This window comes from Mangifera indica, chromosome 4 (genome assembly GCF_011075055.1).
Source record: "Mangifera indica cultivar Alphonso chromosome 4, CATAS_Mindica_2.1, whole genome shotgun sequence".
Taxonomy (NCBI): Eukaryota; Viridiplantae; Streptophyta; class Magnoliopsida; order Sapindales; family Anacardiaceae; genus Mangifera; species Mangifera indica.
The window spans coordinates 8,581,579-8,593,805 of record NC_058140.1 but is presented as its reverse complement, the minus strand read 5'-3'; the positions used below and the strand labels follow the sequence as shown (position 1 = coordinate 8,593,805).

General features: G+C 31.7%; 1 protein-coding gene across 2 annotated transcripts; it reads left to right on the top strand.

The window, feature by feature from the left end:
• Nucleotides 1-9,275: 9,275 nt before the first annotated feature.
• On the top strand, nt 9,276-11,218 carry LOC123213094 (metacaspase-3-like). 2 transcript variants are annotated; one of them, XM_044632451.1, is made up of 5 exons: nt 9,278-9,550; nt 9,937-10,267; nt 10,359-10,485; nt 10,580-10,726; nt 10,905-11,218. In XM_044632451.1, exons 1-5 carry the CDS (start codon nt 9,334-9,336, stop codon nt 10,962-10,964), a joined length of 882 nt encoding a protein of 293 aa, XP_044488386.1. In that variant the 5' UTR covers nt 9,278-9,333; the 3' UTR covers nt 10,965-11,218. The 2 variants fall into 2 exon arrangements, with proteins under 2 accessions (XP_044488387.1, XP_044488386.1); XM_044632452.1 differs by lacking the exon at nt 10,580-10,726 and having other exon boundaries at nt 9,276-9,550.
• Nucleotides 11,219-12,227: the final 1,009 nt, after the last annotated feature.

Sequence of the window (12,227 nt, the reverse complement as noted above, 5' to 3'; positions counted from 1 at the left end):
ACGATAATTATACGGAATTAGTGAGATATAGGTATATAAAAATAATAATACTACATATATATATTTTAGATATATAGATTATGTGATTAGATGTTACTTTATCTTTAATTTAAAATTATCTAATTATATGATGATATATTTTGTGTATTCAAAGTGTGTAAATATAGTTTTATTGATATAAAAACAAGACATACCAAAAAACTTTAAGAACCTACATTCATGGTAGTTGATCAAAATATGTTACAAGTTAATTTGTTATTAGAATGACTATATCCAACATGTTTCTATTTTTTTTGATGGGATCTTATTTGTCACCCCTTACAGTACATATTTATAGTAAATAAGTTACATTTAAGTAAATATAGTAATTGAGAATAACACTATAAGAGTGACTACCAAAACGGTAGGTAGAATAACTGCATTTTATTGATTGTTGATGATTTTTTATGAGGTTAATTCCTTGGTAATAAGAAACATCTCATTAATGGCAAATCATTGTTGAGGTCATGGTGTACGTGGCCTTGATATTTCACTATAAGGCTTCTAGAAGATAACTAATTCCACACAAGCCTTGATTCTTGAAGTGTTTGTATTATAGATTTATATTACCGAACCCTAAGAAATTCCGATCCGAACAATATAATAGCAGAAAACAGGAAAAAATATAACAACATGATATACTTGGTTCGAATTTCGTAAAAGAAATCCTACATCCAAGGCAGAGGTGTTCCTCTAGTCAAATCCATTAATACCAAGTTCGATTACAATATACAAACACATGGATCTCAATCTTTGTACATCCAAAAACAATATACAAAGCAAATACACGGCAAAACAAAGTCAAAGAGAACCTGACTTCACCATAGAGACACCGCCAATCGAACTCAAGAAGCCAAAAACCTCTACATAACAGCCATAAGATGCACAAAATAGAGCAGAAGAAACCCAGCAACCTATCACCTCTATTTTCTTTTTTCCTCTCTTCTCTACAGCTCTCAGCCAACGCAAGCTTTTTATACTTAGGTCAAATAATGTGAAAGCTTAACAGAATTACCAAACTGCCCTTACTTAATGAAAGTAATGACTCATGCATCCTTAGCTCTAATTGCATTACTGCCCTTATAGTTTTTAAACAAACATTACAAGCTCCACCTTGTTTGAAAACTACAAGACTCAAAACATGAATTTAACTAGCAAAAACACCTCTGCAAGACAGACTCACACCTTTCCAATTTGTAACAACTCTAAGGCACTCTTAAACTTGTTTATTAGAACTACCTTTGTCAAAATATCAGCAGGATTAACCTTTGAAGCAATTTTCTCCAGAATTACTTGACCTTTAGACAAAATTTCTCTTATAAAATGCAACCTAACATCTATATACTTTGTTCTCTCATGAAAAACACTATTTTTAGACAGATATATTGCACTTTGTGAGTCACAATAGATCACAGGAGTACCACAATGCAACCCCAACTCTTCGGTTATACCTTTCAACCACAAAGCTTATTTTGTAGCCTTTGTTAATGCAATTTATTCAACTTCTGTTGTAGACAAAGCAATAACATGTTGAAGACAACTCTTCTAACTTATCACATTATCACCAAATGTGAAAATATAGCCAGTTAGAGATCTCCTCTTGTCTAAATCTGCAACATAATCTGAATCACGGTATCCTTTAACATGTAAACTGTTAGTATCAAATGCAGTGTATACAAGACCAAAATCACATGAACCTTTCAAGCATCTCAACACCTATTTCACAGCATTCCAATGTGTTTTACAAGGTTTTCCCATAAACCTACTCACCAAACTGATTGCATAAGCAATATCAGGTCTGGATCCTATTATAGCATACATTAAGCTACCTACCACATTTGCATAAGGAATCTTTTTCATATATTCAGATTCATTAGTAGGCAAATCATGCAAAACAGACATTAATTTGAAATAAGCTCCAATATGAGTATTAACAGATTTAACATCATGCATACCATACAATTCAAGAACCTTTTTAACATACACAGAGTGAGACAAAGTTAAAATACCTTTACTCCTATCTCTATTAATATCCATTCCTAAGATTCTTTTTGCAAGTCCTAAATCTTTCATTTCAAATTCATCTTTTAACAATTTTTTCAACCTATTCAGATCACTTATTTTCTTTGAAAGAATAAGCATGTCATCCACATATATCAACAAGTAAACATAGCTGTCTGTTTCAGTTTTACAAAAATAAACGCAATTATCAAAGTTACTTCTAGAAAAGCCAATGGAGAGCATATAGTCATCAAACCTTTTATACCATTGTTTTGGTGCCTGTTTTAGGCCATACAATGACCTTTTTAGTAAGCAAACCATATCTTCAGATCCAAGTTTCTCAAAACCCTCTGGTTACTCCATATAAATCTACTCTTCTAGATTACCATGAAGGAAGATAGTAGTAACATCTAGTTGTTCAAGTTCTAAATCAAATAACACCATAGTAGATAAAATAAGCCTTATCAATATATGTTTAACTACAGGTGAAAAAATCTCATGATAGTCAATTCCTTCTACTTGGGAAAAACCCTTTGCAACAACTCTAGCATTAAACCTTCTATTTTCAAAGCCTGAAGCAGCAGGTTTTCTCTTAAAAACCCATTTACAACCTATAATCTTTTTATTTACAGGTCTTTTAACAAGAATCCATGTGTTATTTTTATGCAGGGAATCAATTTTAGCTTGCATGGCATTTAACCATTCCTTTTTGTGTTTACTCATACAGGCTTGTTTGAAATTTAATGGTTCATTTAATTCAATACAATCACCTACATTAAATGCATATGATATAAGACCTGCATGAGCATATTTAAATGATAGTTTAATAGCTCTTCTAGACTTATCTCTAGCCAATTGATAATCAGAAAGATTAGAATACGCATCACTATCTAAACTACTTTGACTCTGACTTTGTGATGGTTGTTGGTTCAAACCCATATTTTCATACTTTAGAGCATGAATTGGATCTGAGCCCAAACCAAGTCCATCACTTGACTCAACACTAGCAGAATTTCTCAAGTCATAATTCTCCACCTCAATATAAACCTATTTAGACTGAGATTGGTTAGAGATAAATAGATTTTTATAAAATAAAAATTCATTAAACACAACATCCCTACTAACCACACATTTTAACTCATCAATTAACTAGACTTTATAACCCTTAGTCCTTGTAGGATATCCTAAGAGAACAACCTTTAAGGCTCTAGGGTTCAACTTACCCTATTTCACATGGATATAGGCAAGGCATCCAAAAGATCTCAAGTGATTTAAATTTGGTGGTTTACTAGACCACAATTCAATAGAAGTCTTAAAATTAATAGCAGAAGAGGGTGATCTATTAATCAAATAACAAGCAGTAGCAATTGCTTCAACCCATAATTTCTTACTCAATCCTGAGTCAGCTAACATGCATCTTACCTTGTTCAAAATGCTCTTATTCATTCTCTTTACAAGACCATTCTGCTAAAAAGTGTTTGCACAGGTTTTATGTCTCAAGATTCCAAATTATTTACAAAAATCAGTAAACTGTTTATTACAAAATTCAAGACCATTGTCTGTTCTTAAAACCTTTAGTTTCTTATTTGTTTGATTTTCAATAAGAGTTTTCCATTCTTTAAAAAAATTCAAAAGCTTGATCTTTAGTTTTTAAGAAATAAACCTAAACTCTTTTTGAAAAATCATCCGCAAAGGTTAGAAAATAATGAGTACTAGATAGAGAACTAGGTACCTAAGGAGAACCCCACAAATCTGAATGCACATAATCAAGAATATTCTTTCATCTATGAGTAGCAGCTGCAAACCTCAACCTGTGTGACTTCCCTAAAACACAATTCTCACAAAACTCTAATGTAGAAATTCTTTTAGAATTAATCAAGTTTTGTTTACAAAGTTCTTGCAAGCCCAAAAAACTAATGTGTCATAGCCTTTTTATGCCACAAAGCAGTTTCATCCACCTTATCAGGTCTGGAAGACATTGAGTCACTAACAGCTGTTCCTTCTAAAATGTATAACCCATTGATTAGTTTAGCTCTTATTACTACTAAAGCTCCTCTCATTATTTTAAACACACCTTTTTCAGATTTATAAGAATAACCATTGGAATCTAACAAAACTAAAGATATTAGGTTTCTTCTCAATTTAGGAACTAGTCTAACATCATTGAGAATTTTAATAGAACCATCAGTAAGTTTCAGCTTTATTACACCTATACCAGTTACCTCACATGCATCATCATTACCCATTAAGACTTTTCCCCCATTTATCTGTTTTAAATCTAAAAACCAATCTTTTCTAGGTGTCATGTGAAAGGTGCATCTTGAATCTAAAACCTATTCTTCCCTAGACAACCCCTCAGATAATACCAATACTTAAACACTATCATAGCCATCAAGTAGATTTACAGACTCATGTTTCTCATTATTTGAAGGAAAATTCATTTTCTTTCTTTCAGGGCAATTTCTTTTCATATGGCCTTCTTTATGACAATTCCAACAAACCCTTTTTGGCCTAGATTTAGATTTATTATTTCTTTTATCTTTTTGTTGAATTTTCTTTTCTATTCTGCCTCTTTCTTGCAAGGCCTTTGCATACTTTTGACCTTTGCACACTTTCTGTTATGCCTCTTTTATCTTTTTGGCCTTCTGAGATTCTGTGATATCAGAAGGTAAAACATCTACACCCTCCAAGGCCTTTGCACACTTTTGATGCACCAAGACAGCCCTCATCTTTTTCCTCTAAATATTAAAATCATTTTTTCCATTAAATTGTTCTATTTCCAGTCTTGTTGACCCCATTATGTTCTTTGTTATTTCTTTTAGTTTCTTTAATCCTACAGATACCAAAAGAATACATAACAGTACCAAGAAAGCAAAGTACTCACAACAAGAACACAATCTTTCCAAAATATATTCAAATATATCAAGAGACAACACATATATTTCACCAGAATATATTGAAAGCACGAAAGCCAAACACATCTCAAAATATACACAAATAGCTGAATATAAACGGAATAGAAACGAAAATAGGTCAAAACATCACAGATTGGAAAAATCTTTAGTGGCTCTGATACCACTTGTTATAGATTTATATTATCGAACCCCAAGAAATTTCGATTCGAATAATATAACAACGGAAAACAAGAAAAAATATAACAACACGATATACTTGGTTCGAATTTCATAAAAGAAATCCTACATCCAAGGCAGAGGTGTTCCTCTAGTCAAATCCACTAATACCAAGTTCGATTACAATATGCAAACATACGAATCTCAATCTTTGTACATCCAAAAACAATATACAAAACAAATACATAGCAAAACAAAGTAAAAAAGAACCTAACTTCATCGTAGAGACACCGCCAATCAAACTCAAGAAGCCAAAAACCGTTACACAGCAGCTACAAGACGCACAAAACAGAGAAGAAAAAACCCAACAACCTGCTGCCTCTATTTTCTTTTTTTCCTCTCTTCTCTACAGCTCTCAACCAACGCAAGCTTTTTATACTTAGGTCAAATAATGTGAAAGCCTAACAGAATTACCAAATTGCCCTTACTTAATGAAAGTAATGACTCATGCATCCTTAGCTCTAATTACATTACTACCTTTATAGTTTTTAAACAAACGTTACAGTTTGCTTAGTTGTTTTATGCAGTTGTTATTTGCTAGCTACTATTTGTGGTCATCTTTGAGAGTTGATTTTAGGGAGGATTTCTGACAATATAACAATTGTACCTAATTTCAAGAGTTCAAATAGCATTGTAGAAACTTTTCTCTCTTGCACAAATAAATAACATGCGGTTGGTCATGATTTTAGCTAATTGGATTATAGTAGATGGTAAGCATTTAATGCATAGATGTTCGACATGTGTCCAGGTGTGATTTCGAATGGTGCATATATATATGTTCCCTTGGTTTTTCCTTATTTGTTTATAAATGAGTTGCCAAGTTTTTAAGTCATAAAGTTTTCCTTATATGTTCTTTGAAGAAACCCTAATTTTTCAAATCAAACATCTTCTTCATGCATTCTTCATTCACTTTTATCAAGGTAAGATTTTTTTTTTATCTCAGGGGTTAATAAAATTGATAGAATATTAGAACTTCTAGAGAGAAGGTTTAGGTTCAAGCTTTTATCATACTTGTGAAACATTGACTTACCTGATACAATGGTTATGGATTTGATCATTATGTCTTGAAGTTTACCCCTCCAACCAACATGGGGTGGGGTTCCTTGGTTAACAAAATAAAAAATGGTAAGATTTTTTTTTCTAAACTGATGTTTTTCTTTAAGGCCTCAACTTCTATAGCTTTTCTTGAAAAGAACTTATTTATCTTTTATATGTCTTCAAAAAGTTCTAATGACAACTATGTTGTTGAGTCAAAAGGCTTGTCTTTTGAGGATGCAGCTTCTTTGGTTTATAGAAAGGGAGGACATCTAGATAAAGGGTATTAAAACCTCTTACTAAGAGGCCCCAACTTAGTGAGGTTGTTCCAATGAAATAGATAGAGGTAGGTGTTTCTTCAATGCATCTTCCTAAATTGAATGGTAACATAATGTTGTGACCTCTTACTACAATAGAATTAGCCTACATAAAAGAGACTTAAGGCCTTTTCGTTGAGTTGCATACCCTTACAGTGATCATTTTAAAGGATGGACACACTTTATATGATGTTGTTCTGAGGTGTGGAGCGACTCTTTCTTTTACACTAATTTGTACAAGAGATGATTGACTTGCTAGCAGTTGCTCTTTTCCAATTATATTCAAATGCCTATCAATGTATCTTTACGCTATATATAATACTTTTTCATAAGGGTTGGTGAGTCTACAGTCTAGAAGCTCGTAAATCTTTATGTTATGAAGAAGATGTTAGAACAGGTGCTTTAAAGCCAATCAATTGAGGTTATTTAAGTAATTTCATCCTAAGTTATATTGTATTGTATCATTAATAAAATGACAATTATTAATTTGTTATTCATATGTATTTATGTATGTTTGTTGAATGTCTTTGAATTGGTAGAACAATGATGAAGGGATGAACGTGTAACTTGATTGTGCAAACCTTATAAGCATATATGATGGCTGATCTAAAACGTTCATAGCCTTAATATTATTCTAACTAAAGACAAATAATATGGTAAGATTAGCATAGTATTGAATGAACCCATTAAAAGTTAATGATAGATATCACATGTCAAGGTTGATGATGTCAACCTTGTGTAACCCATGGATAGATGTTGATTGTATGTCATCTAGACTAACTTGCCAAAAGGATTGCATATAGTGGTAACCCTAGTGTCTGTGAAATAGATCTTTTAATGGATAGTGGTGTATGTGATCTTTATGTTGAGATTACTTAAATGTTTCATACACCAATTGGTCTAATTTGACATTAGCCTAATGTAATCTTTTTCGTAACGTTATCAATATAATAGTGGTTGAATATATCAAGAAGTGTAGTTTGATTATTGTGAATTAACAAAGGATTAATGACTCCCAGGTTTATGAGAAAGGTATCTCACGATGCTATATAATAGATGACTACGACTAATGAAATCTGTGGCTATAGTAAGGATTAGAGTCAATGCCCAAATCCAACAATACCCAATTGTTGACTCAAAATTCAATTAAGAAGTCAAGGAAATTAAGGTAGGTATTATTTATGTACCCTAATCTTGATGAAATATCATAATAATAAAAGCATGTGATTGCACAGTAACCATATTATTGAAATGTTTCATTAGTTAACATTGATTCTCCATATGTTAGATGGTTATATTATCTTGTTAGAGGTCGCTTACGAGTTGTTAGTAAAGAAATGATTAATTATAGATTAATCATGATTTTATTTACTTTCAACTTATTAGAGAACCTATGGATCATATACATAAAAGGTTGTTTGCTATGACTCGGAAGATTGGAGTTTAATGCACAAAAAAATGAGTTACATCTGGTTATCCCAAAGTTGGCAAATTTTGATGTCTCTTAAAATCTATTGTAATGCTTAGAAATAAATATTAATAATATTTAAGAGCCTAATTAATATAAATTTAGGGATTGGTCCAAAATTTCAAATAGAGGTGAAGTATATAAAGGAGCAAATAGGGTTATGATATAAATTCACATTTTTAAGTAACACTAGCCACTTTTATAGTGTTAGCTCTCATATTTTATTTTTTCATTCAAACAATAGTAAAAGATTTACGGGGATTCACCTGTATGAAGGATGATTTGGGTGATTGGATAACCGAGTATTTTTCTTCCCTTACAACAAAGGAGGAAAAATTCAAAAGTTACGTATAATAGGTGCTAGGGATTTTTTCTTTTACTTTAATTGACTATGGCAACCATCATGTTTTACCCTCTTGCAGTTCAACGGTTAAAACCAAGTTTGTAAATTAGTCAACAAGAGAGGATTTTGAAGTTTTGTGATATGTCTGGAGAGCAATAAAATTTGGACAAAATTTTACATAGCTTAAACCTTGCATTGAATATTTTATGAACATGTGCCATAAACTTTTCTATAAGCTTGTCCATAACATATAAAAGCATTCATAATAATTTTTTTTTCTCTTCTAATAAAATTTGTGTATCCTTTCGGCACTAATCACTTTGCGCTATGCGTTTTCCAATGTTGCAACATACCGAACGATGGACAACTTGTGCCATAACTAGACATGGAGGCAGTTCAGTATATTTTTCATTGATAAAAATTTCATCACTAGCAATAACAATTTATAGATTTGGTATTACGAATTATTTCATCAATAGTATTGAATTAACAATTATGAATTATATTCAATGCACGGATGTAAAAGAATATTGTAAATTTAAAAGAAAATATTGGACACTTAACAATATTATTCTATACCTTTCCTATTAAGATAAGAAGCAGTGTTATGTAGATAAATAATATATATAATTTTATACATAAATAATAATGTATTATTATATAATTAAAAAATTATAAATTAAAAATAAAATAATATTTAATCACATAATAATATATTATTATTTATATATAAAATTATATATATAATTTTATTGTATAATAAGTCTCCTTAATGTTTAGCTTTGAATTAACGAAAGCCAGACGTTTAGTGGTGTTATGTATCACGCACATGGGAATCGTTCTTACATCATGCTTTCCGATTACAATTAAGTTTCTCGATCCAAAAAGTAGCGAATCTGCTTCTTCTCCACTTGCTGATCAACTATATATACATGGGACTGAATAACAAGAAATCCAACCCATCTCACCACATAACACAAACAAGCTAACCCACAAGCAATGGCAACCGGAATCCAACAATGCGGCCAATGTATTTCTGGGCCACAAACTCATCCCGCACCTCCGGCTTATGGGAAGAAAAGGGCTGTGCTATGCGGAGTGAGCTATCTTCAAACTACTTACAAGCTCAAAGGAGTCACCGATGATGTTAAGCGCATGAGGCATCTTCTCGTTGACAAATTGAAGTTTCCTAGCGAGTGCGTACTCACGCTTACAGGTAAATTTATACATGTCTCTAAACCTTTTCATGTATAAGTTTGCATACAGTGAGATGTGTGATTCCAACTAAGTTGCATCATCTCTATGCAATTTGGTAAGAAAATTAGTTTTGATAAAAACAAGAGGAAAAAAAGAAAGAATATGAATATTCAAGAAGGAAATAAGAAAAAAAGGGATTTTGTGATGGTTAGAGCTAGCTTGATTCTTACCCATATATACACCAAGACTTGAATTTGTTTGGGGAAAAGATTGTTTATTTTTTCTGAAAGTCTGTAAAGATGCCAAGTAATATATATTACTTGTGAATATATCTTGACACATATGAGCTCTCTGTCTTCTCCAATTATATACATGCTAATATACAACATGGAAAAAATCGTACAGAAGAGGAGGCAGATCCCACGAAGATTCCCACACTGCAGAATATCCGGACAGCCTTGCGATGGCTAGTGCAAAATTGTCAGGCTGGAGACTCCCTAGTGTTTTATTTCGTAGGCCATGGCCAAAGGCAGCGCGACAGCAACGGAGACGAAGCTGATGGGTTCGATGAAGCGCTGTTGCCTGTTGATCACGCCACTGAAGGAGCACTTGTTGATGATGAAATCAACGAAACAATCGTAAGGCCGCTGCCCCATGGGGCCAAACTTCATGCTATTGTCGATGCTTCCCATAGTGGAACTGTTCTTGACCTACCACATATTTGCAGGATGAAAAGGTGGTCTAGTAAACGATTTTATTGTTGTTATTATTATTTTGTAATTGCGAAAAGAGAGTATCTATTAATTTTATTTCTGTGATTTTAACAGTGAAGGATTCTATGATTGGGAAAATCAGACACATGGAGCACCAGTACGTACTTTCAAAGGAACAAGGGGTGGCCTGGCCGTCTCCTTTAGTGCTTGTGATGATGACGAAGGCGCAGGGCGACCTCTGGTGAGTAATCACCTTCATTAATTTTTATGATATGTGGATGATTTAATTATATCTATCTCTACTTAATGAGCTCAAATCATATATAAATATGCAGACTTTTACCGGCAAAATGGCAGGTGCCTTGACTTTTAGCTTCACCCAGACTGTCTACAAGAATCCTGGTTTAACATACGGTCACTTGCTTAATGCTATCCGCTCTTCCTTACGGAAAAATAATCCGAAAAATAATCTGCCGGATCAGGTATTTTGTCATTTTACTCATAATTTCAGTGTTAGTTAATCATATTTATTTTGAAACTCGGACTAAATCTTTACAATGTAGTTAATTAAAACTTGTAGCGGTAATTATATTGATAAAGCATTTGAATTGCTATTTTTTTTCTAATGAAGCCTTAACAAGGGTAGTTGGTGGTTTGCAGGTGCCTCTCTTGTCATCATCTAAGCAATTTGACCTTTATTCAAAGAAATTTGAACTGTAATATGTTTTCGTTTCTCATTAGTGTGTGTGCTGGGCTCCATATATCTCTATTCCTAGTCAGTCCCTGTTTCTGAATCCATAAATAACCAATAAGGCTACCATTGGGACTATTGTAACGCTATGTTTTTAATCTCTATGAGGCTATGCCTAGCCAGTTACCTGTTTCTGAATCCATAAAATAATCAATGGGGGTGCCATTGGGACTATTGTACTGTTATGTTTTTATTTTACTGAATAAAAACTATTATTAAATAAGTAGCAGTGGTATCAGGCTTTCTTCGGTGGTGTTATTTCACCCTATCAAAAACAATACTATGTATGCATATTTGATACATAATTTAAGTATATAGATAATATATCATATGTGATTAAATATTATTTTATCTTTAATTCAAAATCATTTAATCATATGATGATATATCATGTATATATTCATATTTTATAACAAAACTGTGTATGTATAATTTTATTATATGACAAATTGACAAATAATTTTTTAGTTAAATTTATGAGCAATATTATGCATATATATTTTTAAATAAATAATTTGATATACAAATATTATATTATCATGTGATTAAATATTATTTTATCTTTAATTTAAAATCACCTAATTATATGATGATATCTTATTTTTATAGTCTATCATATAGTCAAAAGTGTATATATATATAATTTAATTGTAAATTTATATTAATAATGGGCTGACGAAGACATTTTATGTGGCTTAAATAAAAAACATTTAATATATTAAATTAACAGGTCTATACGATGTTAACAAATGGTTTAGGGATTATACAAATATAGCTATTCGAATAGGGATGGATGATTTGATCTCTGTGTAAGAATTTTTTGTAGCAAGCGCGATCATATTTAACCCATATGTCTGATAAAGGAAGAAATTCTGATAAAAAATCACCATTACATAAATTAAAACTTTTTGTAAAAGGGTTTGAAGCTTAATATAAAGTGTTAAATTGTTGATGTTTACTGTGTTTCACCTTTGGGGTATGTATCTAGAAATTACAATGGACAGTTGGGTTTTTTTTAATTTTTTTGAGAAAATTGCTTTAATATTGATGGAAATTTGATTTAGGAAATATTACGATGTTAATTTTTGTGGAAAAAAAATGAGATTTAGCATGGAAATCATCTAACCTACTAGCCATATCCCGTCTACCTTCGAGTTTTTGATGAAAAGACACATGGTCCAAACGTATTGTATTTTAATGCAATTTACATTTTATTTTATTTAGCTTAATGC